Source organism: Orycteropus afer, unplaced genomic scaffold, assembly GCF_000298275.1.
Source record: "Orycteropus afer afer isolate SDZICR_OR568_19922 unplaced genomic scaffold, OryAfe1.0 scaffold00205, whole genome shotgun sequence".
Taxonomy (NCBI): domain Eukaryota; kingdom Metazoa; phylum Chordata; class Mammalia; order Tubulidentata; family Orycteropodidae; genus Orycteropus; species Orycteropus afer.
The window spans coordinates 2324288-2352229 of record NW_006921792.1 but is presented as its reverse complement, the minus strand read 5'-3'; the positions used below and the strand labels follow the sequence as shown (position 1 = coordinate 2352229).

The 27942-nt window shown below is 39.9% G+C and overlaps 1 protein-coding gene across 1 annotated transcript in view; it reads right to left on the bottom strand.

Moving 5' to 3' along the window:
- TEK (TEK receptor tyrosine kinase) overlaps positions 1–27942 on the bottom strand; it is a 157419-nt gene that overhangs the window by 22049 nt on the left and 107428 nt on the right. The window contains exons 6-16 of the mRNA XM_007948136.2: positions 25363–25494; positions 24738–24878; positions 22564–22692; positions 21857–22008; positions 19558–19702; positions 16639–16800; positions 14529–14663; positions 9020–9307; positions 4168–4467; positions 2333–2487; positions 199–409 (exon numbers count right to left, since the gene is read on the bottom strand). Of these exons, the coding sequence (XP_007946327.2) occupies positions 199–409; positions 2333–2487; positions 4168–4467; positions 9020–9307; positions 14529–14663; positions 16639–16800; positions 19558–19702; positions 21857–22008; positions 22564–22692; positions 24738–24878; positions 25363–25494 (1950 nt within the window). The remainder of the gene's footprint in view (positions 1–198; positions 410–2332; positions 2488–4167; positions 4468–9019; positions 9308–14528; positions 14664–16638; positions 16801–19557; positions 19703–21856; positions 22009–22563; positions 22693–24737; positions 24879–25362; positions 25495–27942) is intronic.

Below are 27942 nucleotides of genomic sequence, written 5' to 3'. Positions count from 1 at the left end.
GCCTTTGTGTTTACATCCTGACCTTATCACAGGATTAGATTCAAAGAAACACCACCTTTGAGTAGTGTCAGAGCCCTGTCTGACACCATGCCAATTTTTTGTTTAAAGACTGTAAGGCCATAGAGGAAAGATTCAACAGGAAGTCAATTTTGCTCCCCACCCTTGTGCAATGACTATGTGATATGGTCAAGCACTGACCTTTCATCCTTTTGATGGCAGCATCCATCCTTAGACCATCCTTCTTGATGCGTGCCTTCAGAACCTGGCCAAAATTCCCCTCCCCAATCACATCTTGAAATTTGATGTCATTCCAGTCAAGGACTGGATAAATTGTAGGATCCGGGTTGTTTTTGGCCTTCCTGTTCAGGGCCAGGGTTCCTGAGTTGAACTGCACAGCTGGTTCTTCTCTCTGGAAAGATCATTTTTTTCATATTTTTGTGCCAGGATTGTTCATAATCTTAATGTGTATGATACCTCCTGATTTGTATCCACATCAGGTGAAAGAAGAAATAGAATATCTAATTCTAGAGTATTGATAGCAAATAGGTTTCATCTCATAAGCCTTCTGTGATGAAATGGTAGTGGCTGCCTATTGAGCTTCATGGGCATAATTCTAGGCCTCATGGGAAAGCATGGCATGATCAATTAACAATGTATGCAACAGCATGTATGCTATGAATAATAGCATACATGCTATGAATAATAGCATGTATGCTATGTCTTTGCCCTTCCAGAGTTAGTCATTGAGTGTTCTACTGTGCTACGGAAGGAGCAGATGTTCAGTTCTGCTTTGGAAAAGAACTTGGAAATTCTATCTGGGGCAATGGCAAGATATGCCTGAGTAAGAGGTTTCCTAGCTTTAACCTGGTCTATTCTTGGCTTTTTCTTCTCTCTTTTCTTTCTCCTTTCTCTCTCTCTCCTCTCTCTCTTTTTCACTATCTCCCCCCTGTCCTGAAGTTTAGAATCTCTCACGCCCACTCTGGAGCAGACACTGGCCCCAGAATGACTGATACGTATAGCAAAGCTCAACACAATGTCTTCTTTTTTCCTGAGTTCAAGTGGCTGCTGACAGTGTCATGATAAAGCACCAATGTCATCATGAGCTCCAACACCCCCAACCTACTTGCTGGCATGCTGTCAGACAATGACACTCCCCTTGTCCTCCACTGAAAGGAACCTGGGGACTTATGTGCACATGAAACATGTAATTGTATTCATTTGCACATGAAACATACAATTGTACTCAATGTTTCACTTATAGAATTGATAAAGTTGAGTGTGAATTAATGTTACTCATTGTCGTTGAGTCGGATCCAACTCATAGTGACCCCTCCTTGGGTTTCCGAGGCAGCATCACTATGGAAGCAGATTGCCCAATCTTCCTTCTGAGGAGTGGTTTGAAACTCCAGCCTTCTGGTTAATAGTCAATACCTTAGGCAGTACACTACCACACACTAGAGGAGTACTCAGGCCATAGTATACATTAAGGACTCAGATAGGGTGCTAATTGGCAAGGTATGATTTTGCAGACTTTCGTTTCTGGTCAAAATTCCTACATTAAAGAATGAGGCAGTATCAAGAGCCATGAATAATGACTGCAGATTGAAGGGGTACATAGGAATGGGGGATAAACACATGCATATATAATCTTTATTTAAATGAGGAATGATAGGACTGAGGAAGATATTCAAAATAGGATATGGGAACTAGAAATAGGAAAATGTGGGAGAAATTTGGCTAGTACAATACATCATTACCTATCAAACTAAAGGTCTAGTTACATTTCTGGGAGCTCTGGTAGCATAGTGCCTAAGGCACTTGACTGCTAACCAGAAGGCTGGCAGTTCAAACCCACCAGCCACTCCTCAGAAGAAAGATGGGGCAATCTACTTGCATAGTGATACTGCCTCGGAAACCCAAGGAGGGGTCGCTATGAGTCAGGTCTGACTTGACAGCACATAACAACAACAGTTGCATTTCTATCTTGCCATACCAAAATGTTTAGTTAATCCTGTTGCAAGATTATTCTCTTTGGTGTCTTGTCACTAGGATGATCTACATCTCATGTGATTGGGACAGTGTTGTTTTAGGTCTGATTTCTTGTACAATTATTGAGAGTACACTTTTGACCTCCAAAACTGTTCCAGTTTGAACAAAAAATTATACAGTCATGTTATTTATTTCCCATTTCATGATGAAAGCCAAAGAGAAGATGAGGCATGACTCAGGGAAATTTTACTTTGCAAGCAAATTTCTAGTCCATCTGAAAGTGAAGGTTCTGCATATATATATAAACTTATACTTCTTGAAGAGTAAGAAAATGAGACCCTACCACATTCTGGAAGGCTTGGGCCATTCTCCTTTGGACGTTAGCCCTCTTTAACTGCAACATGATCAGAAAGGCCAACAGCACTGTCAGGCAGGTCATTCCAGCTGAGCCAAGGATGGCTATAAGTAGCATCTTCCCACCTCCAAGGTTCACTCCAACTGTGCAGAAGAACAGAGGTAAAAGCAGCAGGATTAGTTTACGCAGAGATTGGCCATGACCATCTGTGGTGGAAAACACAGTGTAATGGAAATGTAGTAACAGCCTTTGCCCTGACACTATTTCTGTGTGACCTTGGACTACTCATTTATTTTCTGAACCTTGGTGGAGGTGAGTCTGACTCATAGGGTTGTTACAAGATCTAAAAATATACATGTGCAAAGTGCTTTGTAAATGGCAATGTGCTAATTATTAGTTGCCATCTGTTTAAGTTTTACTCCCAAGTAGAGGGTCAAGCAGAAGAACATTATCAAATAATATTAAGAATAATTAACCAAATGTATGATTTTGTGGGGAAATCCATACTGGTGGGAGAGAAGAAGGGAAGGAAGGAGGAAGGTGGGGAGGGAGGAAGGAAAAGACAAAAGAGAAAAATCACTAAATTTAGAGCTCAGGTCAAATAAACTATTAAATACTATGGTCCAATCCTTCTATATTTTCCCCTTATTTAACTTGAAATAAAATTAACTTCAATATACTTTTATTAAAAACAGCATGTAGAACGTGACCCCATCTTTATAAATATATTTTTATATGACTATCTACCTTTCCTTCTACCGCTAAGCACATACATAAATAGGGATCTGGAATGTTGAGAGTTTATTGTTTCACTTTTTTTTCCCTGTTTTATTTTATGTATAGCTTGGATTTAGAGCATATACACATTTTACCAAAACAAATGTAATTATTAAAATTATGCATTTATTAAGATTGTGGTCTGAAAACTACATAATTGGCTGACTCATTCTCTGGACATTAAAAGGTTGCAAAGAATCAGCACTGAGCACACAGTTTGTTTTATTTATTAAATCTTAGATCATCATCCAAGAAAACCGAGAGATTTTTAGTGCTATTGATTTTCTGTAATAATAGAGTCTAGCCAAAATACAAATTGGCAAAACTAGCCATTTCCACCTAGTTTCCCACTGTCCTCTAGCTACATTTCAGTGCAGTGCAAAAGCTAGAGGGAGCCATTCGCTTGAGTCGGAACTAACTTCACAGACACCTAATAACAAAGGTAGGCACCCCACCCCACACGCCACAGCTGCGCCCAGACCTGGCAGCCTTCTTCATCACATTTAGCAGGTTTTATCAACCACAAATGGGGCCATAGTGTGCTTGGCACTCTGACCTCTCAGAGAGCTTACTCTTTCTGGAGTGGGAGTTATTGGTGGAGCTGAAGACATAGCAATCTAGACCAGAGAAGTGAAAGAACATTTAGGATAGCATAGTGTCATTGAAGCTAAAAGATTTCATTTTGAGGGATCGTGAAGGATGGTTCTTGGAGCCTCCCAGTGGAGCACTCGCTCAGGCCTGCCTCCATCAAACAAGTTCCACATACTTCTTTCTCCACAGAATGAAAATTCATATTCCTTCAGAACTTTCTTCTAAAGTTACTGGGTGGGGAGCGAACTGACAGGCTAATTGATTCCAAGGTTCAATGATAAAAATTTATTAACAGAGTATCCTTCCCAAGGGCATTTTCATCATAAGGACATATTGAGAGATAATGAAGCCTATAGGTCAAGTGAGTAAGTCACAAAGTATGCAAATATCCCAAGAAAGTAGGATATTTCTGAGGCTATTCCAAAATAATCCTATGTAAATAGATGCCCACCAACCTTGAGATTCTGAGAGGGTCATCAGCTCATGAGAAAAGGTTGTGGTGCTTGACCCTATGTTGTTCTCTGCAAAAATGTCCACCTGGTAAGCTGTTTCAGGTTCTAGGCCCTTGAGCTGGTATTGGGTGATGGTGGCATTTTTGATCTTCACATCAATGTGCTGGTCTTCATTCTTGCCCTGAACCTTATAACGGATGATAATAGAAGAAATAGAATAGCCATCCAGTATTGTCCAGGAGATAAGAGCTGAGGAATCTGTGATATTAGAAATCTTGATGTTTTCTGGTTGAGGAGGAAGAACTAGAAATTTAAAAAAAAAAAAAAAAAAGACAATATTTTACTTAAGATACTACCATTCCTTAGATTATTATGCTTTTGAGAGATGGTTATAAAACATGGATGTCAAACAGGCATTTTCTCAAAGGGTAATTCCAATTAATTGGTAGTGGCTACTGGATACCATGCAGACTTAGCAGAAATATGCAAGAGGAGGAAGTGGCAACATATATGTGACATTTTTGCCATTCTTATATAAAATTAAGGCTTCATAAACTCTCTTACTCCATAAACCTATATTACACTGTTCTTGATGCTGTGGTGAACAGTAAGATAATGAAGGTATCATGCTTACTATGTGCCAGGTATCATTCTAGACCCCTCGTTTTACTAATTCATTTCTTCTTTATAATAATCCTATCATAAGTATTGATTATTATAAAAAAGAAATGAATCATTGTGGGTGCTCTGGTAGTATAGTGCTTAAGGCATTTGACTGCTAACCAGAAGGCTGGTGGTTCAAACCCACCAGCCTCTCCTCAGAAGGAAGATTGGACAATCTACTTCTGTAGTGATACTGCCTTGGAAACCCAAGAAGGGGTCGCTATAAGTCGGATCTGACTCGACAGCAGTAAGTTTTTTATTTTTATTTTTTTATAAATATTAAGGCCCAGAGAAGCTAAGAGACTTGCCCAAAGTCTCAAAGGTATTTTGTTTATTTTTTTATTTTGTTTGTGATTTGGGTGACAGTTAACAGAGCAAATTCATTTTCCATATAACAGTTCATACACATTTTGTTTCATGACATTGGCTGCAGTTCTGCACAATGTAATGGCTCTCTTCCCACTTCCTCCTGGCAGTTACCTCTTCCCTGTGTCCTTCCCTCCTGTGCACTCTTGCTCTGCCCCCAGCAGTCTCCCTGTGCAAACACTGCCCTTCTGTTCTCCCATGATTGCTCACTCCAAGGAGTGTATCTACCTGATGTAAATGTCCACCCCATATGCCTGGCTATTGTTTGGCTGAAGCCACAGGAGTGAGTTCAATTCCAGACCTGAAGGGTAGCTAGGGGCTATAGTCTCAGGGGTCTCACCAGGCTCTATCAGACCAGCAAACCTGGTCTTTCAAACTCACAAAAGTATTAAGTAGCAGAAACAAGATTTAACCCCTGTCAGTATGGCTCCATAGTCTATAGTTAGCCATTGTGTCAGACTATCTGTCTTTGCCCTAAATGCACTAATGGAGGAGTAACTACTACCTAGTTTTCATTTAATTCCACAAATATAATACTGATTATTAGATTCTGAGTGTGTTTAATTCTAATGGAGGTAAAGTTTATGGAAGAGTGAATGTATATCTAAGAAATTTTGATAAAGAAAATAGTGATTCACCCTCTAGTTATCAAGATATTTTATAAATCTGCAATGACTGAAGCAGGCTAGAAATGGTACAGGAAAACACATATGGGTCAATGGATAAGAACAAAATACGCAGAAGTAGATGCAAAACAAATATGAGAACTTGGCATAAGATACAAAAAGTATCACAAAACACTAAGAGGACTACTCTGTTCAATATGTGGCATTCAGATCAGTGGCTTGCCATTGTGAATAAATAAGATTAAAATCCAATCTTGCACCATGTCCCAAAGTAACATTCCTATATCTTGAAGATCTAAGTATGCAAAACAAGGACACTAGAACTGTTGGAAAGAACATGGAGAATATATTTATGACCTTGGGATAAGGAAGAATTCCTTAAACTACACTTCAAAAAGCATAAACTTTAAAGGCAACAATTGACAAGTCTGATTACATCAAAATATAAAATACCTTTCAGGTAAAAGACACCATAAACAAGGCTAAGATAAAGAGAGTAGGAGAATATATTTGTAGTGTATATAGCAAGATTAATATCCAGATATACAAAGAGCTTCCACAAATAAATTTTTAAAAAGACAAACAAATAGCTAATGGGCAAAGTATATAAATATGTATATTACCAAAGAGGAAATTCAAATGTCAAATAAACATAAGAAAAGAGCTTCAGTCTTGCTAGTTATCAAAGAAATGAAAACTGAAATTAATAATGAGCTACCATTTTTCACCTTTGAAATTGGCAAAAAAAAAAAAAAAAAAAAGCCTGATAATGTTAAGTGCTATAAATATAGGAAAAAAACATATAAAGAGAGATGTTGTTGTTGTTGTTGTTATGTGCCATCGAGTCAAACCTGACTCATAGCGACCCCTCCTTGGGTTTCCGAGGCAGTATCACTACGGAAGTAGGATTGCCCAACCTTCCTTCCGAGGAGTGGCTGGTGGGTTTGAACCGCCAGCCGTCTGGTTAGCAGGATATAGGGAAAATGGTACTTTAATACACTACTGGATAAAATGCACACTGAATAGTCACTCCAGAGAGAAATGACCCATCAGTTCCATTTCTGGACATGTTCCCTAGAAAAGTTCTCACAGTTATGCACATAGGGCACATATAAAGGATGCTGTTGTTGTTATGTGCCCTCGATTAGGACCCAACTCATAGCGACCCATCCTTGGGTTTCTGAAGCAGTATCACTACAGAAGTAGATTGTCCAACCTTCCTTGGCTGATGGAGTGGCTGATGGGTTTGAACCTCCAGCCTTCTGGTTAGCAGTCAAGTGCCTTAGGCACTACATTACCAGAGCTCCTAAATAAAGGATGGTCATTGTATTTTTGCATGACAGAAAAAATAAATAAATAATTAACCTAAATGTCCATCTTAAAGAGAATGGATATACAAAATGACATATTCTTAGGCTAAAATGCAAAAAAAAAAAATGTACATCAGATCTAAATTAATTAACATGGCTATTGTTGTTGTTGTGTTTTGCCATCGAGTCGGATCCGACTCATAGTGACCGCTCCTTGGGTTTCTGAAGCAGTATCACTACGGAAGTAGATTGCCCAACCTTCCTTCCAAGGAGTGGCTGGTAGATTTGAACCGCCAGCCTTCTGGCTAGCAGTCAAGTGCCTTAGGCACTACGCTACCAGAGCTCCTAATTAACATGGCAGCAGCTGAATATTTATTCAAAGAAAGCAAGATGAAGAATGATTCTATGCCTATGCACATTTATGAATACATATGTATGTATACAATACATATATTTTTAAAAATTGTACAAAATTGACTGGAAAATATAAAAGTTAATAATTTTGGTTTGTTTCTGGGGAGAGAAATGGAACTGGAGTAGGATAAAGGCAAAACAGGATTTTGATATATGTGTATTGTGCTATTACAAAAAATCAACAAAAAATACTGAAAGCGAATATGACAAAACATTCACAATTGTAAATCTTGGGCGGTAGGAATGTGTTTGTTGTGCTATTCTGTGCATTCTTCTGTTACCTTCATATTTCACAATTAAAAAAAAAAAAAATCTGTTGAAGCATCTCTAAACACTGATAAAACAGTTAAGACCTCCATGAGTCACTGATGAAAGAAGAGTGGCTAGAGAAACACTGAGCTCGTTTGCATACTGTAACCTACTAGCTGTCACAGAGAAAGAAAGAATTCAGTGCGGAAGAGAGCCTCAGACTTGGGGAGGTGGCCAGGGGTCAAAAGATTCCAACTTAAGTAGTAACTGGGGTGGCAAGAAATGTCCACCTTTCCATGGGGTCCAAATGCACATAGTTCTGATGCAGTGAATCCAAATAGAATCCACTTAGTGATCAAAAAGCTTTTCATACACAAGGAAACCCTACAAGTTCAAACTAATTTTAAGTGACCAACCTGAACTAGAGAAAAACTTTAAGTGCAGAATATTTTTAAGGAAAAGTGGTTTCATTACTGTCAAATGTATATAATAACTTCAATAATTGTGCATTTTGAAAAGTTTTCAAGCAAAGCTATTTGGCTTTTAAGATTAGGAAAGACTCATCTGTAAGTTATCTGCATTTGTTTATATATAGACAGACAGCAATCACTCTGTAACCAATTAAACGAGCCCTTTAAAGCTTTATTCACGTTATTCATTTACTTAAAAAAGAACTTCATACCAAGGAAAGGTAAATTTTAGCACCAAACCAAACCAAACCCATGGCTGTAGAGTTGTATCCAACTCATAGCAACCCCTCCTTGGGTTTCTGAGGCAGTATCACTACAGAAGTAGCACAGTCCTGACTAAACTATTACAAATACAAATTCATGGAGCTTTCTTACATATTAAAAAAAAAAAAAAAATTGCTGGTAAGTCGATTCTGACTCCTGGTGATCCCCTGTTTCAGAACAGAACTGTTCCAGAACAGAACTGTTCCATAGGGTTTGCAATGCCTGAGACCTGTCAGAAGCACATCTCCAGGCCTTTCTTCCCAGGTGCCTCCAGGTGGATTAGAATTGCTTTTTGGTAAGTCACAGAGTGCTTAACCATTTGCACCAGCCAGTTCATTCAATGATACTTGGTGTAGGATGGGGACACTAAGCCTTCACTCATAACTAAGCGACTTTCCTGATGTCTAGGAAACAGTCTGGAAGTCAAGTGAGCTAAGTCCAAAGAGCAGTACTGAATGGTGTTCAGAAAGGCTGGGCAGAGTGAGTTACTTACTGTCACTGAGGGTCCAGGCAGTGAGATCTTCACTCCACTCCCCCTGGGCCTTGGTGTTGACTCTGGCTCGGACTACATACTGCTCCCTGGGGTGTAAATTGTTAAGTAGAACCGAAGTTAAGTTGCCTGGCACTTTAATATTTTGCTGATCACTTTTCATTTGCACAGACCTCCTCTCCACTTCAACATAAAAGTCATCTTCTGAGCTTGGAAATATTGGTTGCCAGGTCAAATTTAGAGTGGTCTGACTTTTCGGTAGGAGACTGAGACCTCTTGGAGGAGGGAGGCCTAGAAGAAACCAGGAAGATCATTATTTTTCCATATGATGTAGGTAAAGACATCCCCAAAGCACAGCGTTGAAGATTAACCTCGGCTTCTAGAATAATGTGCCACTTCACAAACCACCAAGGAAACATAAAGTAATAGTCACGTAGTATCTTTTATTCTGCCAAAATGTTGTTGTTGTTGTTGTTGTTGTTATGTGCCGTCCAGTCGGACCCAACTCTTAGCGACCCCTCCTTGGGTTTCGAGGCAGTATCACTACGGAAGTAGATTGCCCCATCTTCCTTCGGAGGAGTGGCTGGTAGACTTGAACTACCAGCCTTTTGGTTAGCAGTCAAGTGCCTTAGGCACTACACTACCAGAGCTCCCTGCCAAAATAGTAAACCTTTAAAATTATTTTAATACTTAATTTGAGTAATTGTAACAGAGAAGGGCAATCTCTTTGGAGAACAATTTGGGAATATTTTTCAAGAGCCCTAGAAATGCCCATGAACTTTTGCTCCATAATCTGACCACAAGGGATTTATCCTAAGGAAATAATTCAAAGTGAGAGAAAAAAACTATGTGAGTGAAGATGTTTGTTAAAGTATTAATTATAATAACAACAATTTAAAAGAAACCTAAGTGCTTAGCAATAGGAGAATGTTTTAGTAAATAATTATATAGATATCCAATGGATTAAAATAGATAATTAGGAAGATTATGGAAGAAAGGAAAAAAATATATATTTATAATACATGAGAAAAAGCTCTGATTGTAACTTGTTAAAAGTCATGCCCACATTTGGATAAGGATAGGAAGGAAACTGATAAAAAATGAAAACAGATAAACTTGAAAATAATTTGACAAGTCTGTGTAATTATGTAATTATGTTTCTGTTGCCATTTTGAGTATTACATTTTATAGCAATTCTGGAGTACTTCTTAGCAAAGGGCATTTCAGGCATTGTAATAGCAGGGGTGGCAAATAACAGCTCATTAAAGTAACAGCTATAACCAACATGCTGTCTGGTCATAATAATCTACAAGAACCCAGCCAATCAGACAGGTGGCTGAATGGAAAGATTATAGGTTTTGAAAACAGAGAGACAGGAGCATGGCACTTAGTTTCATGACCCTAGGTAAATTTGTAACCTCTCCAAGTCCATCTGTAAGAAGGAAATGAAAATACCCATCTTCCAGATTTAGGAAGAATAAATGAGATAAAGATACGCCTTCTGGTTAGCAGTCAAATGCCTTAGGCACTACGCCACCAGAGCTCCCAATAGATATATCAAGATATTACAAAAACCAAACCCACTGCTACCAATTTGAGTCTGACTCATAGTGACCCTATAGACAGAGTAGAATTGCTCCACAGGGTTTTCAAGGCACCAAATCTTTGCAGAAGCAGACTGCCTCATTTGTCTGGCTGGTGGGTTCAAACCGCCAATCTTTTGGTTAACAGCCCAATGTTTTAACCAGCACCACCAAAGCTCCTTATCTAGATGTTAGGGGCTCTATTAACATTAGTTTCCTTCCTTCTTCCCTCTCTCTCTTTTTCTCTCTCTTCTTTCCTCCCTTCCTAAGGTATCCTGTCTTATACTATGGACATAAGACTCTGGGTATAATAATGGTAAATTGATTTTAAAATTCCAGATGTAAAAATCCATTCAAAACAAAAGTTAGGGATCCTCTAAATCATGCATTTTCAGCAGGTATGTTATCAGTTCTTAGGGGTGAAAAAATCATAGCTATTACTATGGCTTACAAAGGGCCACAATACATAAAAAGATATATAGTATATCCGTAGTATTAAAATGTCATGGGGGGGTGGTAATAGAACAAAATTGTCTTTAAAATCTCCTTGTTGTTGTTGTTGTTGTTATGTGCCATCGAGTCAGACCTGATTCATGGTGACCACTCCCTGGGTTTCTGAGGCAGTATCACTATGGAAGTAGATTGCCCAACCTTCCTTCCGAGGAGTGGCTGGTGAGTCTGAACCACCAGCCTTCTGGTTAGCAGTCAAGTACCTTAGGCACAATGCCACCAGAGCTCCCATGTTGTTGCTGTTGCTATGTGCCATCAAGTCAGACGTGACTCATAGTGACCCCTGCTTGGGTTTCCAAAGCGGTATCATTACAGAAGTAGATTGCCCAACCTTCCTTCTGAGGAGTGGCTGGTGGGTTTGAACCACCAGCTTTCTGTAGGGAAGCAATATTTTTTTAAAAAAGAGTTGAAAAACACTGCACTACCTCTTGAGGACAAGAGGAATGCCGTCTGGTGGAGAAATGGTCCCTTTCCATCACCTGAAGATTAAAGGCCATTGACCAGTTCTGATTGCTGTTAGACTAGTGGGAACCAGCAAACAGGCAATGCAGTTGTCTGACATTATGCTAACTGTCTGTGGTAGTTAAGTTTGTGTGTCAACTTGGCTGGGCCTGTTTGAGTGGCTGAGCATCTGGACATAGTTATTCCCCATGGTAAGATTGGTAATTAACTCCATGGTGGAAGGTATTGGAGCAGCTGAATAGCTGCTTTAGGGATGTGGTCTGCTTCCCATATATAAAAAGCAACTTTGGGACTTGTCTCTAGCTTATGGCACACTTGGACCCTGCATGCAGCCATGTTGTTGTTCGGTAGCCTGCCATGCTCTGCTGACTTGGGACTTAAAATGTACTTGAATTAATGGCTTGCTGTGTGGTTTGGTAACATCAGGACCATGCCTTTTTACTTGTCAGCCTTGAGCTTGTCAGTTTCAGCAGCCAGCAGCTGTCTGAGTGAAGAAAAGCCTCTAGCTCCAGTGGGCCAGGAGCAGGACACAGAGCTGAATCCCAAGGCTGAGGGGCTTTCACCCAGCCCCTAGAGCCTGGCACTTTGAACTTGGACTTAAAGCCTCCAAACTGTAAGAGAATAAACTCCTGTTTGTCAAGCCATCCTATTTGTGGTATATTCTTGTCAGAACGGCACTAGGTAACCGAAACAGTTTTACTGTTCCTTTCCCTGAACCTTCTAATCTCAATTTGCTAATTGAGACTGGTGAGTCAATTCCTTTAGCTAATCTTTAAAGCTTACATTGTAAAATTAGAAATCCAGGGTGGTTCAAGAGGCTTATAGTGACAAAGAAGAATGCAGAGTTGTTTGAGAGACTACATGAAAACCTCCTAAGGCTATGCCAGGTCCAGAGAAGTAACTCAGTGAATGGTATTTTCTCTTTGGGAACCTGATTTACTCTTTGCCTCTCCCCATCCACCTTTTTTCTGCCATATGTTCACACCATGCTTCCCTCTCTCCCTTCCTGGCCTTCCTAGCCTTCAATCAACACACTTATAAATAGTGTAGCTGTCAGATGAGTTAAAAAACAAACATCAGCAAAATTTAAATGATGGGAAAAGGAGAACCTTTAAGAATTCCTTTCCTGCCCACCCTCTGAGAACTACTTTGATATAATCCAAGAGACCTCTAAGTACATCCTGGCTGGAAGATATTCTGAGGGCTGAAGACAGTGCTGTGTGAAACTGTGAAGTGTTTTGTTTTCTTTCATAAATACTTTCCATCTGAGTCCGATTATGATCTTCCCCTTTTGATTCAACAATGACCCAAGAGAGAATTAACTAACTAACATCAACCTGATGATATACAGGGGCACCTTTGATCATAGCTATGAAGGTCCCTTTATCCTTTAACTCATGTATTGTGGCCAAGGCTTCTTTATTTTTTCTACTTTTTGTATTCACAACCCAATGTGTTCCAGGGAAGCCATTTTTTGCTCAGTGCTTCTTCTTCAAGTGCCAGAACAGCTCTTGAGTCCCATTTAGTTCTTCAAGGACCCTGCTTGTCAGATGAAAACTAGCTGGTTGGTGTGGAAGGGGGTCTCTGTTAAGGGCGTATAATCCCTGTAGGAGAGCTAGATGCTGTTTCTGGGTTTCTTACTAAATCATTCTATATCCTGCTGCCTTTAGTAAATGGATGAGAAAATGGGAGTCTATCGATTGGGATAAGGAAATGGTGCCTCTGGAAGCCTTGATAAAAAAAAAAAAAAAAAAAGAAGAAGAATTAGAGAAATAAAAAGTATGGAGTCTGAAGATCTGATTTCAAAATTTCTGGATTTGACATACATGAGATGCATCGCCGTGAGCAAGTTATTAACCACTCTGGGACTCTCCTTTTCAATTTCTAAAAATGGGGGAAATGATAATTCATGCTGTTCAAGGTAATGGTAATTAAACATATGTGAACCTGAAACTTTACAGCAATGACCAAGAGATAGTGGTAGAATGAGTATACACAATGAACAAGTCAAAGAACCAGGAAAGAGACTTTTAAAGGGGCCATTCCAGGGCTTCAGAGAAAGGTAAGTGGGTAACAAAAATCTGGAGCCCAGGGAAACTTGAAGACTTCACAAATTCAAGGGCTGCTCATTTAGCACAACAGAAGGGAACTAGATGCTGACAAACACTGAGAAATATTGCAACACAAGTTATTTAGGTGTGGACCCAGAACCAGCAGCATCAACATCACTTGGGAACTTATTAAAAATGCAAATTATTCCACCCCATCCACACCTCAGACCAATTGAATGGGAAAGGGGGGATGGTAGAAATCATCATTTTAACAAACTTTCCGGGTGATTCTGCTGTACCCTATAATTTGAGAACCATTGAGCTAGAAACTTGGTGATAAAAGTTGCAAGAAATAGCTGAGGGATTAAAAGTAGTGCCCTCTAGGAAGCAGGATGGAGTGGGAGAACAGTGAAGCAGAGGACAGCTGTTCTTTAGATAAAAGCATTATTTGCTGTTTTATCTACATACATGAATTCCTTTAAAATATTAAAAATTATCTTTTTAATAAATACACTGGGATTTCTGAAGTATTTATGTGCCAAGAGCCTGGCCTGGGTTCTTAAGAGGGAAACAGGAAATTGGTGGTACAATGCAGGAGTAAATCCCAATTCCTAAGCGATGTCCCTGCCCTCCTGAAGGCTCATCTGCTTCCTTCTCTGTCCCCTCGGATTTCTGCAAACCCCCTCTCCCAGGGGTAGGCCAGGAGTCCAGCCCAAATAAAGAACTGTTTGGCTTGAAGTTGTTAGCTTTCCTGTCACTTTCCCCACCCATTCAAAAGCCAACTCCTTCCACCTCCATCCCCACCCACCCACTCACCCACACCACCCTTCCTGGTCTTCCTTCCTCTTTCCCTTTCCTCCCTCTCCCACCCAGCTCATGGATGGACGCCTGTTGGCTTCAACTGACCGATGGAAGCTGTTGTGAAACGTCTCACGGGTCCAGGATGCCCTTCCCCTCCCTCTCCACGCCGGATCAGCTGCACGCAGAGCTCATATTCTGTTCGTGGTTCCAAAGCATTGAGGGTAACAATCTCGTTTGTCACTAAGAAGAGAGAAAGTCCAGGAAATGTAGGTTGGCTTTCTTTGATATTCTTTAAACTCAGATTGCTGTTATTGTGATGTGAATGTTAGGTTGTTTAAAAGCTTGGGAAGACAGGCAATTCCATTTTTAGGGCCTCACAATTCCTAATATAAGACAAATAAGCTTTTTTTAAAGGACTTTTCCAAGTTGTAATATATACAATATCATATGTGTTTCTAAGCCACTTATACATCTCTCCTCTAATGCTTTTGTCTTTTCATATGTAAAATAAAACTTCACAAATCTTCAATGATGAAATACCAATCAGATTTGGGGGGGGGACCTCAAATAGAATAACAAAAATAAATTAATTTTTAGTACTTTCAAGTACATGTACTCACTGCAATCAAGCTATCAAGAGGAGAGACTCTGAGAGAGCTTGCTTATCAAGACTAGAAAACTGATTTGTAACTGATTTGTCATGGTCACAAATGAAGGATTTTAAAGTTTGAACATAGATCCCCTAAGCAAATTATATAAACCTTTTCTTTTTTTTCCTAAACTATTTACTTTACTCAGTCTCTGTTTCTACATGTATATTACAAATGTAAAATTTTGCCTTAACATATGATAAATTCTCAGTGAGTAAAAAAATAATTGGGCCTTATTTAAGAGTTCTTGGAAGACTATTTTGTGGATGTCCACTTGTAGAAAGAGACAATGGATTACTAACACCTTATGGGGGGAAAAAATCTACTTTTTAGTAGGCCAATGGGGCAGGGGCGGGGGTGGGGGGAATCTTAGATATTACAATGGTTTGTGATCTTCCAAAGGCCCTGAGTACATAAACAGTTATACAGTACATCAGTGATATTAAAATGGCATAAATTTAAATGACCCTACTATCTTAGGGTCTTTGCAAGATCTAGCCATTGATGTTGGAAACAGCAATCCATCAAAACAAGCTTGTGTCCCTGGGATTATGATTTCTGGTTGGGTCTGAAGATAGATAGATTCACAATAGATTCTGAAGAGCTCAGTAATAATACGATGACTTTATTCAAGATAGCTAGCTCAGCTGGCATTATTAAGCCAAGAACCTTCCCTTCACTCTCTTTCTTTGGAACTTGCCCAGTTAACTACATACAGTGGGTAGTGACCCCTTTTTAGGAAATCATAGGTTTAATGAAACTATGCCTTAGACTATTACTGGAGGGATACACATATTTAGAAGCATGGTTGTGGCAGGTCATCCTGTAAGACAGCACAGTTAAAGAAATATGGTCAGTCGATAAATGACATGAAACAAATAGAACTATAATTTATGTTTAAGAATATATTTAACTGTCTTCATGAAATTTTGACATTTTTTCAAATTTTCTTTTTAGTTTTTCTTTAGAAGTTGGAGGAGAGGCACATAAGTCTCTTTCTCCACAGCCTTCCCCCCTACCCTAATTCAGTCTGCCACAGTTCAACCTTCTCAAGTCCAAATTCCACTAACGATCTCTGGATGTTAGTAGCCTGCAGGAAAGAGCAAGACATGGAAGGAGAGAAAAAATGAACAAGCTGTTACAGCAGCACCAATCACCCTTAGGATTTAGGGAGATTAAGTGTCTCTGACTTTCCAGCAGGCTCTGGACACTCCTGTTTCCATATCTATAGTGGAAAAATGTATTTTCACTATCACCAAGCAAGACAGGGTGATTAAAATCAGGACTGGAGATCCAGAGAAGCCTGAGAAGGAAATATTATGTATACTGATATCAATAAAATATCCTGATGCAACCTGGTATATGTCCTTAGTCTACAATGACTTCCAAAAAGTTAGCCCTAGAACTCAGGGGTCCCTGTACTCTCTTTACCCCTGAAATGAATGTCTTTACTACAGCCACCTCTTGGGTAGAGGATCAAGTAGGGAGAAGAGGATTTCTACATTTGGGAAATATTTTTTCCTGGTGCAGTATTCCTAGTTGGACTTCTCCTGTTCAGATCTTACCTGGAATATGCCGCCAAGCCTCATAGTGATTAACAGGTTTGTATAGAAGTTTCTTGGACTCAATTGGTCCATCCCCAAAGTAAGGCTCAGAGCTGATGTTGATGACAGCAAAATTATGTCCAGTGTCGATCACGTTTGGGGCATTTAGGGGCTTTGGAAGAACTAAATAAAATTTCAGAAATCAAGTTAGTCCTTAGACTTTCAGGTTTTACTGTTCTTGGTGGGGAAAAGGGATGAAGGAGTGCCTTTACATTTTCAACAAAATCCTCCTAGAGTTCTTTGTTAGAAATCAATGTGATCACCTCATCTCTTATCTCCCTGCTTTGCTCTGGCTTCTCCAATTCATTATCCATAAAGTGCTTTCTTAAAATATGAGCACTCCTCTGTTCAAGACCCTTTAATGGATTTTCATTACACCTAGGGCAGAATCAAAAATTCTTACCATGACCTGCTAGGCCTTGAACGATTGGACCTGCCCCATAGGCCTCCTTTCAGTTTACCCAACACACAAAACTCAGTTCTATCTTAGGGTCTTTGCAAGTGTTATTCCCCTGCAAAGAATGCTCTACCTCCAACTATTGTCCTGGTTACCTCTTACTTGTACTTCAACTATTAGGTCTGATATGATTTCTTGAGGAGGACTTCTCCTGGAACCTCAATTGGGCTTGTCTTTCATATACTTTCACAGAACGTATACTTTCCATCATGGTACTGTTCAGAGTTTAGTATTCTTTGTAAATATTGTTTAATATTGTTTAATATTGGGCTTCCTCTGAAACCATGCATTCTTGAAGGAGGTGTTATCATTCCCAAGGGAGCAAAAATTAGTTGTTGGGTGGGTGGATGGGGAGAATCTTAGATATTACAATGGTTTGTGATCTTCCAAAGGCCCTGAGTACATAACAGTTATACAGTACATCCGTGATATTATAATGGCATGTATAACAAAATTTCTAAAATGGCTGCTTAAAAAAAAAACAAGCTCACAGCTGTTGAGTCTATTCGACTTATAGCAACCTCTCCTTGGGTTTCTGAGGCAGTACCTCTGTGGGAATAGATTGCCCAGTCTTCCTTCCAAGGAGTGGCTGATGGGTTTGAACCATGAGCATTCTGATTAGCACTCAAAGGCACTATGCCACCAGAGCTGCTTAAGAATATAATAACAATTAAAAAAAAAAAAAAATCTAAACTGCACTAGATTGTGAACTTAATTAGGGAAAGGACTATGTAGGTTTTGTTTACCAGCATCTACCGGGTGCTGAATAAATGTTTGGCAGCTGACTTTCCAATGAGATGTGTAATTTCATTAGTCTAACCTTCTCAAAAATGCATCATTGTTGTTTTCCTCTCCCCATGAGAATGTGTTATAAAATATAGAACCTTTCATTTTTCACTCTTGAATATAGTATCTTTGAACATATGCACTCATTTCTTCCAAATTTAAAATTCCTTGTTGTACACTAGCCAAGTAAACTTGGATTTACCTCAATTTTATTTCTTCCCCTCAAGCCATAATGTACACACATCCACTTAGATAAATTTAAATTTTGAAAGAGTAATTCATAGCAGGAAGGATATCTATACCCCTGAACATGAAAAATCATTCATATTAATCATATAGCATAGCATAATAAGTAGGTGGTCTTCAAAATAAAGATTTCCAAAATTTTTCCCAACATCAATGAATGGAAGCCATAACAATGATAAAACTAAACATTTTAGGAAATATAATTACTGCCAGATACATTGTACCAAATACAAGTCCAAGTGTTTTACATTTTTAAAACCTCATTTTATCTTCACCATAACTCTAGGAGTTATACCAGTTGCCATTGTGTTGACCCTGATTCAGGGTTGACCCCATGTGGTGGTTACATTTGTGTGTCAACTTGGCTGGGCCTGATTGAGTGGCTGGCCAGCGGAATGTAGTTATTCCCCATGGTGAGATTGGTAATTAACTCCATGGTGGAATTTATTGGAGCAGCTGAGTAGCTGCCTTTGGGTATGTGGTCTGCTTCCTGTATATAAGAAACAGCTTTGGGAATGGTCTCTAGCTTATGGCACACATGAACCCTGCAAGTAGCTATATCATTGTTCAGAAGCCTGCCACACTCTGCTGACCTTGGGACTTCCAATGGACTTGAATTAATGGCCTGCCTTGTGGTTTGGTAACATCAGGATGGTGCCTTTCTACTTGTCAACCTTGGGCTTGTCAGCCTCAGCAGCCAGCAGCTGAGTGAAGAAAAGCATCCAGCTTCAGTGGGCTGGGAGCAAGAGGCAGAGCTGAAGCCCAAGGTCGAGGGGCTTTCACCCAGCCCCTAGAAGCACTTTGAACTGGGACTTCTAGCCTCCCGAACTGTAAGAGAATGAACTCCTGTTTGTTAAGGTCATCCCATTTCTGGTATATTCCTGTCACAGTGGCACTAGGGAACCAGAGCATCCCCTGTGTGTCAGAGTAGAACTGTGCTCCATAGGATTTTTCAGTGGCTGATTTTCCAGAAGTCACTAGGCCTTTCTTCCAAAACAACTCTGGTGGACTTGAACTGCAAGCATTTTAACCATTTGCAACACCCTGGTACTAGTACCATAACTCTAAGAAGAAGATATTAAAAGCATCATTTATAGATAAAGAAAGGCTCATAGAGGTTAAATTAGTTGCCAAGGCCACATACAGGGTTACTAAGTGTTATAGACAAAATTTAACATAGGACTGTGTGATTCTAAAGGTTACACTCTTCATCCGTCAATTCCATTTTTGTGCATATTATTATTTTAAAAGTTTTAGTATCTTGGAAAAATATCTAAAAGATGTTTCAATGGTCTATATACATCTTCTTCTAAAAGCAGCATGTTTCCCCAGTGATCCATAAACATAGCACATCAAGGGTGCAAGCTCTTCCACTGGAAAATGGAGCTTACCTTTAACAGAAATGTTGAACGGCTTTTCCACCATTCCTGCCACTGTATTCACACTGCAGACCCAAACTCCTGAGTCAAGGGGCAGGATCCGGTGGATGGTGAATGTGGCCACTGAGAGATGATCTGTATAGTTAAAATCTTTTGGCTGGAAAGGTCAGATACAAAAAAATAAAAGCACTAGGGAGGTATAAACACAAGGCCCATAACACTGACTCTTTCTCATTGTTTAATAAAAAGTTTTCCAGGCAAGATTAAGAAGCCAAATGCAATGTTAGTATAAATACTGGCTTATTTCCAAAGTTATTGTAGTAGTCCTGAAAGTTTATACTGGATGAGTGCCCTCTCCAAGACTGCTGTTGTATTTGTGTATTTGACAGTGTGAGGTAAACACAAGCAAGGAGTCTATTTCCTTTTAAACTGCTCCTGGTAACATTTGTTCCTTTAAAGTCTAAAGCAGGGAGGCTGGGTGGAAGGGCAAGGTGGCTTCCTAAGGTGTTTAAAAGAATATTGAGTGCAACGTAGTGAAAAAAGCTGGGGCTCTGAAAACATGAACCTGGCTGAATGCACATCCCAGCTCTGCCACTTTTTGTCAATTCCTTAATTACTTAACCTAGCTGGTTTCCACTTCTACAAAGAGGGGATAGGTAATGGAGAAAGCAGTCCTGGTGGCTCAGTGATTAAGCACTTGGCTGCTAACCAGAAGGTCAGTGGTTCAGACTGCTGTAATAAAGATTAAACCAAAAAAATCCATACTCACTGCCATTAAGTCAAATCTGACTCATAGCAACCCCCATTGGATTTCTGAGGCTATAAATCTTTACGGAAGTAGATTGCCCCATCTGGAAGTAGATTGCCCCACCGTCCTTCTGCGGAGCAGCTGGTGGTTTTGAACTGCTGACTTTCTGGGTAGCAGACAATTCCCTTATCCACTACACCACCCTGGGAAACCCTATGAGGCAGGTCTACTCTGTCCTATAGGGTCAGTATGAGTCAGAAATCAATTTAAGGGCAATGGGTTTTTTTGTTTTAATGTTAAGAGAGATTTAGTTGATCCTCACTAGGTGGCAGCTGTTACTTCCTTTAACTCATGAAATAGCCAACAAGATATTGGAAGCTGTTATTTTGCTTCTTATATATAATGGGTTGTTTGAGTTGAATCAGGAGAGTAGTAAATGGCACAGTCTACATAACCTGCCCCCTTGCCATCACTTGGTTCTGTCTTGGGATCAAGTTGTTTTTCAGTCATCTTTGAGAGCAAAGTAAGGTAACTATTTCAAAATCTTTAGATAAGAACATACTTCAATTTCCTGAGAATCACTGTGACAGACTTTCGGGTGGTTCTTGTCTCTGTTGTGTTTGAGGTTGTTGGGAGAGAATAGGGAAGCTTGTTGGAAGGGTAGCTTAATCCTTTCCAGGGAAGGAGAACTATTGTAATTTTGCCCTTACTAATAGTGGACTCCAGCAAGGAGGGCAAAGTGAAATTGTGAGGGAACCCAAGGAATGCATTCAGATCTAAGGGATTCTGTGTATCCTGGTTTCTGGACTGGAAACATGGGAAGCAGACTCAAGAGCTTTCTACCTAGTTGTTATGTGCCTTTGAGTCGGACCCAACTCATAGCAACCCCTCCTTGGGTTTCCGAGGCAGTATCACTACAGAAGCAGATTGCCCAACCTTGTTTCCAAGGAGTGGCTGTTGGGTTTGAACCACCAGCCTTCTGGTTAGCAGTCAAGTGCCTTAGGCACTACACCAGCAGAGCTCCTTCTACCTAGAGTTAAAGTTCACTTATCCTGAACTCCTTGTGTTGGAATTAACTCTATTGCAGGTTTTGGTCTTCTAATTGTTGATAAGAGCAAGATTGGAAGAGCTCGTTCTTCTCTCCATGTCTTGGTAGCAGTGATCCCCTGCTAAGAGTTGGGCTTTGACTTACAACACTCTTGCCTGGCCACTGGACCACGTCATTTACTCTGATATGCAGAGTTAGAGATGTGGGGATATTGTAGGGGCAGATCCATGTACTTCTCACCACACACAGTTCTGCAGGATCCATCCATGACATCCTGAACATACAGCTCAATTAGTGGCTACATATTCTCATGTGGTGAGGCTGCTCTGCCTTCCAGGAACATGGTATTTTGTCAAGCTAAAGACAGCCTGGCTTTTTGTAGAAGTTAACCACAGCCTGACCCAGGAGGATGCAATCCTTGCATAGAATCTAGCTGTGAGTGGGATAATTACCACACTGAGCATCTAGTGGTGTCTCTAGTGGTGTCAAGAGATCAGATTAAATATGTCTCTCACATGGAGCACTGTCCCATCTGGCTTCACCAGGGTCATTTCTTCATTAGTAGGTAGAGGCCAGCCAGAGGCTTTGCAGATGGGGTTAAATTTACCACTGTTTACTTCTATGTGATCTGGCAAATCCTCTATCTTTGGAGTCATCCTTGGCATGCCTGAATGAAGAAAATAACAATGTGAAATCAATCTTTAGGATAGCAGTAATAGTAATAATAAAAATAGCTAGCATTGAGCAAGTCACTCACTGGACTAAAATCTTTGTAAGTGTTTTATCTTTTCAACACATGATAAACTCCTGAGGTAGGTGCTATGGTTGTCCCGATATTATAGATGAAGGGACTGAAGCTCAGAACCAAGACTGAAGCTCAGAATTGTTTGAATCCACACTCTTCACACAACGCTCTGTCCCTCAATGGACCTGGGAGGTTTAATCTCAATATTAAAATGATCATAATGACCAGATCTCCCCAGGCCTCCTTATTCTTCAGTCTACCTCTTGCTCTTTAAAATAATTAGTACCAAAAGACAAATGAATTCTTCTATTCAAAAAACAACCCCAAAATATTGCTGACTGACAATATTACCCTCAAATTTGGTATGCGAGAGGTGTCCCATTGATTGGGAACACTGCAGGTGGTGCATAAGAGGAACAAGATGATTACAAGTGTTTGCATTTTCACAGCCCTGACTACAGTGTTACCTTGCTTTACCTTCTTTCTCACACTGGAGTCCTTGCCGTCCTGGAGAGCAGAGGCATCCTTGGAACCGATCGCACAGTTCCCCATTGGTGCACCTGCATCTAAGTTTACAGTCTGGCCCATAATAACCAGGCTGGCATACTGTAAACAAAAACATCAAAATCCAGTATTAATGCAAGGAAAGGGAGAAAACTACGCTGTAGATGGCTAGCTTTTGTTGTTGCTGCTGCTGTTTTCTTTTTCTTCAGGCTATCAATAGTGTGAATCATATTAGTCAGTGTATAATTTATCTGAGTTACCCGGAATTTAAAAGTTTGGAGAATTCTGCTTCTAGGAAAGTTGAATGAGGAGCTCTGGTAGCCCAGTGACTATGGCATCTGACTGCTAACCAGAAGGTTAGTGAGTCAAACCCACCAGCGATTCTGCAGAAGCAAGACTGAGCAATCTACTTCCGTAAAGATTTACCACCTCGGAAACCCAATGGGAGTCAGTATGAGTCAGAATCGACTCAATGGCAGTGGGTTTGGTTTTTTTTTTTTTGGTTTGGCCGCTGAACCTCACATTCTCAGTGCAGACTCCAAGAAGCCCAGTTTATAACCTGGGCCCAGAGACACATTCACTATGAAGCTGATGAGGTTTATGTTCCCCAGTTCTTACACGCATGCACCCCTTCCTAGGGTCTAGCAAAGTGTTCACATGCACATACACTTTCCTAAAAGTTGCATGAGTAAGCTACTTTTATATTCTTTTTTGAAAGAGGAACTGGATCTCCCCCTGCCTGCAGTCACTTCTCACCTTAAGGTGCACAATTCTAGCCAAGTGGGATTCCTCCACTGCTGTGGCTCCCTCTATGTTCCATAGGGACTGACAGCATTTACAGGGACCTCTGGTAGCTTAGTGCCTAAGGCACTTGACTGCTAACCAGAAGGCTGGTGGCTCAAACCCACCAACCACTCCTGGGAAGATGGGGCAATCTACTTCTGTAGTGATAGTGCCTCGGAAACCCAAGGAGGGGTCGCTATGAGTCGGGTCTGACTCGATGGCATATAACAACAACAACAATGAGTGAAGTGTTGTAAGTATCTGAAGCTTACTTTTGTGTGATGCTCTTCACTGCCCCCTTACTACAAACCCCTAAACCTATACTGTACAATATAGTAGCCACTAGCCATGTGCGACAATGGAGTGCTTAAAATATGACTAGTCTAATTGAGACATGTTAGAATTCAAAGACTTAGTGTGAAAAAAAAAATCTAATTAATTTTTTTTATATTTATTGATGTGTTGAAATGATATTTTTAACATATTACATTAAATAAAGGGAGCTCTGGTGGCGTAGTGCCTAAGGCATGTGACTGCTAACCAGAAGACTGGTGGTTCAAACCCATCAGCCACTCCTCATAAGGAAGATTGGGAAATCTACTTCCATTGTGATACTGCCTCAGAAACCCAAGGAGGGGTCACTATAAGTTGGATCCAAAAATTAATCTCACCATTTATTTTTCCTTTCTTAATGTGGCTACCAGAAAAATTAAAGGATATATTTAATTTTAATATATTGTACATAGTTTACATATAATTTACATAATACATTCTGTATTTATTTATTTCTATTTCTACTGGACTGTTCTGCCCTAGAGTATGGTTAACAAGTTGCAAGAGACTCCATCATAACTTCCATTAGTACCAGATGTAGAGAAAGCTCACTTTGCAAGATAAACACTGAAAAGCCAATGTGGCTGCAGGTTCATGTCAAGCTACTGTGTGAAAGTTTGCTATTGTTCGAGTAAGGTCCACAGCAGGGAAACCTGAAATCCTGTCTGAATATGACCTAATAGCTCTGATTTTTATGGTCTATTGAAAAAACAATTCTTCTATGGACTTCCTGCTCAGAGTATGGTCTGAAAACCAACAGTATCAGCACCTGGGAATTCTCAGGACCCACCCTAGACTTCGTGAAATAAAATCTGTGTATTAATGAGACCCTCAGGTGATAAAGCCAAGAGTCTTAACGTGAAAATATAATTAATTTTGGATGAAAACATCTGTAATTGAAACCCAGAGGCCCAGCGACAGGTAGATGACTTAGCAGTCTGGGTATATCCTGAACTGTGATTTCCAGGAACTCGATCTCCTTTGTACACCTGCTAGAGCATCTTCTGTTCAGGGGTGTGATTGGAGCATACCTTCATTGCATTGAAGACCCTTCCAGCCTGTGGCACAAGAACACCCATAAGGATCTGGGAGACAGAACACATAGGACTTGCATCCCTCTGGTCCACTACATTGTTCTTTACAAGTTCTGCCAAATGTGTGCTGTTCACAAGCTTTGGGGAGAGGAAAAAAAAAAAAAAAAAAGATTCAAAGTAAAAAATTCAACTCCTTGACATGCACGATTCTTCTTTTAAAGGGTCTCTTCTAGACCAGTGAGCATAGAAAATAGTCAAATCTCAGCTGTGTTATGAGCAAGGTGAACACACTTTTATGACCATTTTATTGGTCATAATGATATTGCCTCACAGAGAGGACATCAGGGCTGCCACCTACAGTTGTGTAGGTCGTGCGCTGCATAAATCTAGGGGTAGCATTCACATTGCAGACATGGTTATATTTATTATTACAACAACTTTACAGTGGTTAGCAATAAATTCTTGAAGAAAGGGCACCTTTTTCTAATTCACATAGTGGTACCATATGGCCTACCTACAAATTAGCTTCCGTTGCCATCTGGGTCCAGATAGCTAAAATTCTAAATGTATCAATGATGGTCTTTGAAATGCACAAGTTACTCATCAAGTACTCTTGACTTACCCTTCTCACATGTTCTCCCCATAAATCCAGGAGGACAAATGCACTCTCCAGTATCTTCATGACAGATGCCATTGTTCATACAAACAGTGCAAGGACGGTTGCATTCAGGTCCCCACTTCAGAGCTTCACATCCTTTTGGTAAGGAAACAAGGCTGGGATAAGTAGAGTACATTCATTGCACAAATCATTATTGAACACCTACTATGTGTCAGTCATTTTACTGGAAACTGGTGTACAAAGATAAATAAAATAGTCTCTGCTCTCTAAAAGCTGATAGTCCAATACGGAAACACTTGTAAACACAAAATAACATAGAAACAAAAACAAGAGATACTTAATCCTGTTTTGGGGATGGAAGGTGGTATAAAGGAAGTCTTCCCTGAAGAAGTGGTATGTGTGCTAAATCTGCAAAGTAGCAAAGAAGATGAGACAGGAGAGTACGTTCAGGCAAAGGTATGGCAGAGGAAGAGAACATGGCATGTTCAAGGAACCACAGGTGAGAGCTTGAGTGGTGATTCTCAAAGTGTGATTTCTCCCAGTAGCATTCTCATTGTCTGGAAACCTGATAGAAATGCAAATCCAAGACCTCTACCACAATCTACTGAATGAGAAACTCTAGGGGAGTTGGCCCGGCAATCTATGCATAATACGCTCTTCAGGTGATTCTGAAGTGTACTAACAGTTTGAGAACTTCTGGCCTCCTCTGTGTAGAAGGGATAAGACGAATGGGAAGCAGGAGCTAATAGCATCCCCCTATTTTTCATGTGAAAAACATATAAGAAGTGAAACAAGATACATCAAAAATAAAGTGGAAGTGTGGTAAAAAGCCCACCCACTCATTTCATGGCTGTCTCCCTCCAGCACTTGGTGGTTCACTTTATACAGGGCTCAGCATGTCCTCTCAAGAACACTGAGACCCCAATTGTTGGGTAGGTTCAAGGATACCTTCTAATATAAGGAAAACCTAAGGGCTTTGGATGACTCTTTGTCATCAGTAATTTAGTTTCATTTCTCATCTAAAAGGAATTAGTATCTTTATCCCTGAAAGTTAAGTCTCATGGTGGTAAGCTTGGACCTGTGCCCATAGCTGATGTAACCTTATAATTTCTTTGGCAAGGGCTCATGGTTACCAGTATTTTCTCTAAAATAATCAGGAAGACTGTCAACATGGCCTTCTCTTACAGCTTCTACTTAATAGATAAAGCTACAAAATGTCTAAAAGCTAGTATTTTTATACTTTAATATACAAAGGGGAAAAAATGTTTTCACACCGTTTCTTGAGAGCCGGACTGTGAGTTATTTTGCACTTGTTAAAAACTGATGGTGGCAGACAATGGAGATGAAAATGAGCTTCTTGTTACATGAAACTGTTTATCCCTGTACCTCCTGTAGTCCTGTCCCAGCTTCACTACTAATTCTGGGAAGCTCAAGGGAATAACAGGGATGGTTTCTTGGGGATGGAGAAGTCAAGAAAAGAGTTTGTCAGCAGACAACAAGTTCTCAGACTTCTGTTATTTTCTTCAAAAGTCTTGTGATCGAGTAGTTTAAGAAACCATATATTCATGGAATAAACAGAGAAGTCATATAAACTTAATGCTTGTGGAAAATCTTTGTCAGGGAGACAACTTAGGATGAGAAGAAATCCTACAAATACAACCACTGTGATTGTTTAATACAAAGCTTTAAGCAGTGACTATGCATAGGCTTCAATTCATCCTGGAGAACTACACCATAGTTCTGAGATAAATGCCTTTTACCTCATTTCTTTCTGAACATCAAAAACCTCATACTGAAAAACAGAAATACTCTGAAATAGGATAATTGTGGCCCAACTCAAACTTTCTTAGACATCAGACAGTAGACTCTATATTGCTTCTCAGCAATTTCGTGGAAGTACCTTTAACAGTAGAGGGAAATGAATATGTATTCCTAGTAATCTGAAAAGAGACAACTTGAAGATAAATATGTGTTTAAAGTCTTTTGTTTTACCTAAGAATTTCAAGTGAAATTTCATTTAAGTCCACACTAAATCATGCTTGTTTTGACCTTTTGTGTGTGTGTGTGTGTGTGTGTGTGTGTGAAAGTGTTTTATGTCTTTTACCATATATTAACATCTGATGTTCCTGGAAAATATGTCCTACTCACCTCTGAGTATCCCTGGTAATCAGTTACCATCATTTGATTCCAACTCATTGTAACCCCATGTGTCAGAGTAGAACTATGCTCCACAGGGTTTTCAGTGGCTGATTTTTCAGAAGTAGATCATCAGATCTTTCTTCCAATTCACCTCTGAGTGAGTTTGAACCATCAAACTTTCAGTTATCAGCCAAGTCCTTAAGCATTGGTTCTAGCACGGGGTCTCCATGAGTTGGGGATTGACTTGATGGTATCTAATAACAAATCTCTGGTATACAGGGGTATATCAGACTGGAGAGAACCAATCTAAATGAATTAAATGCAATGAAACTTTCACTGAAAATTAATGCTTCCTTGCTACCTTGACCCTCTTGTGAGTGGAATCAAAGTGGACTTTCCCTGTCTCTCCCAAGTCTGCAGATACTTCAAATAGGGGTGAGGTAA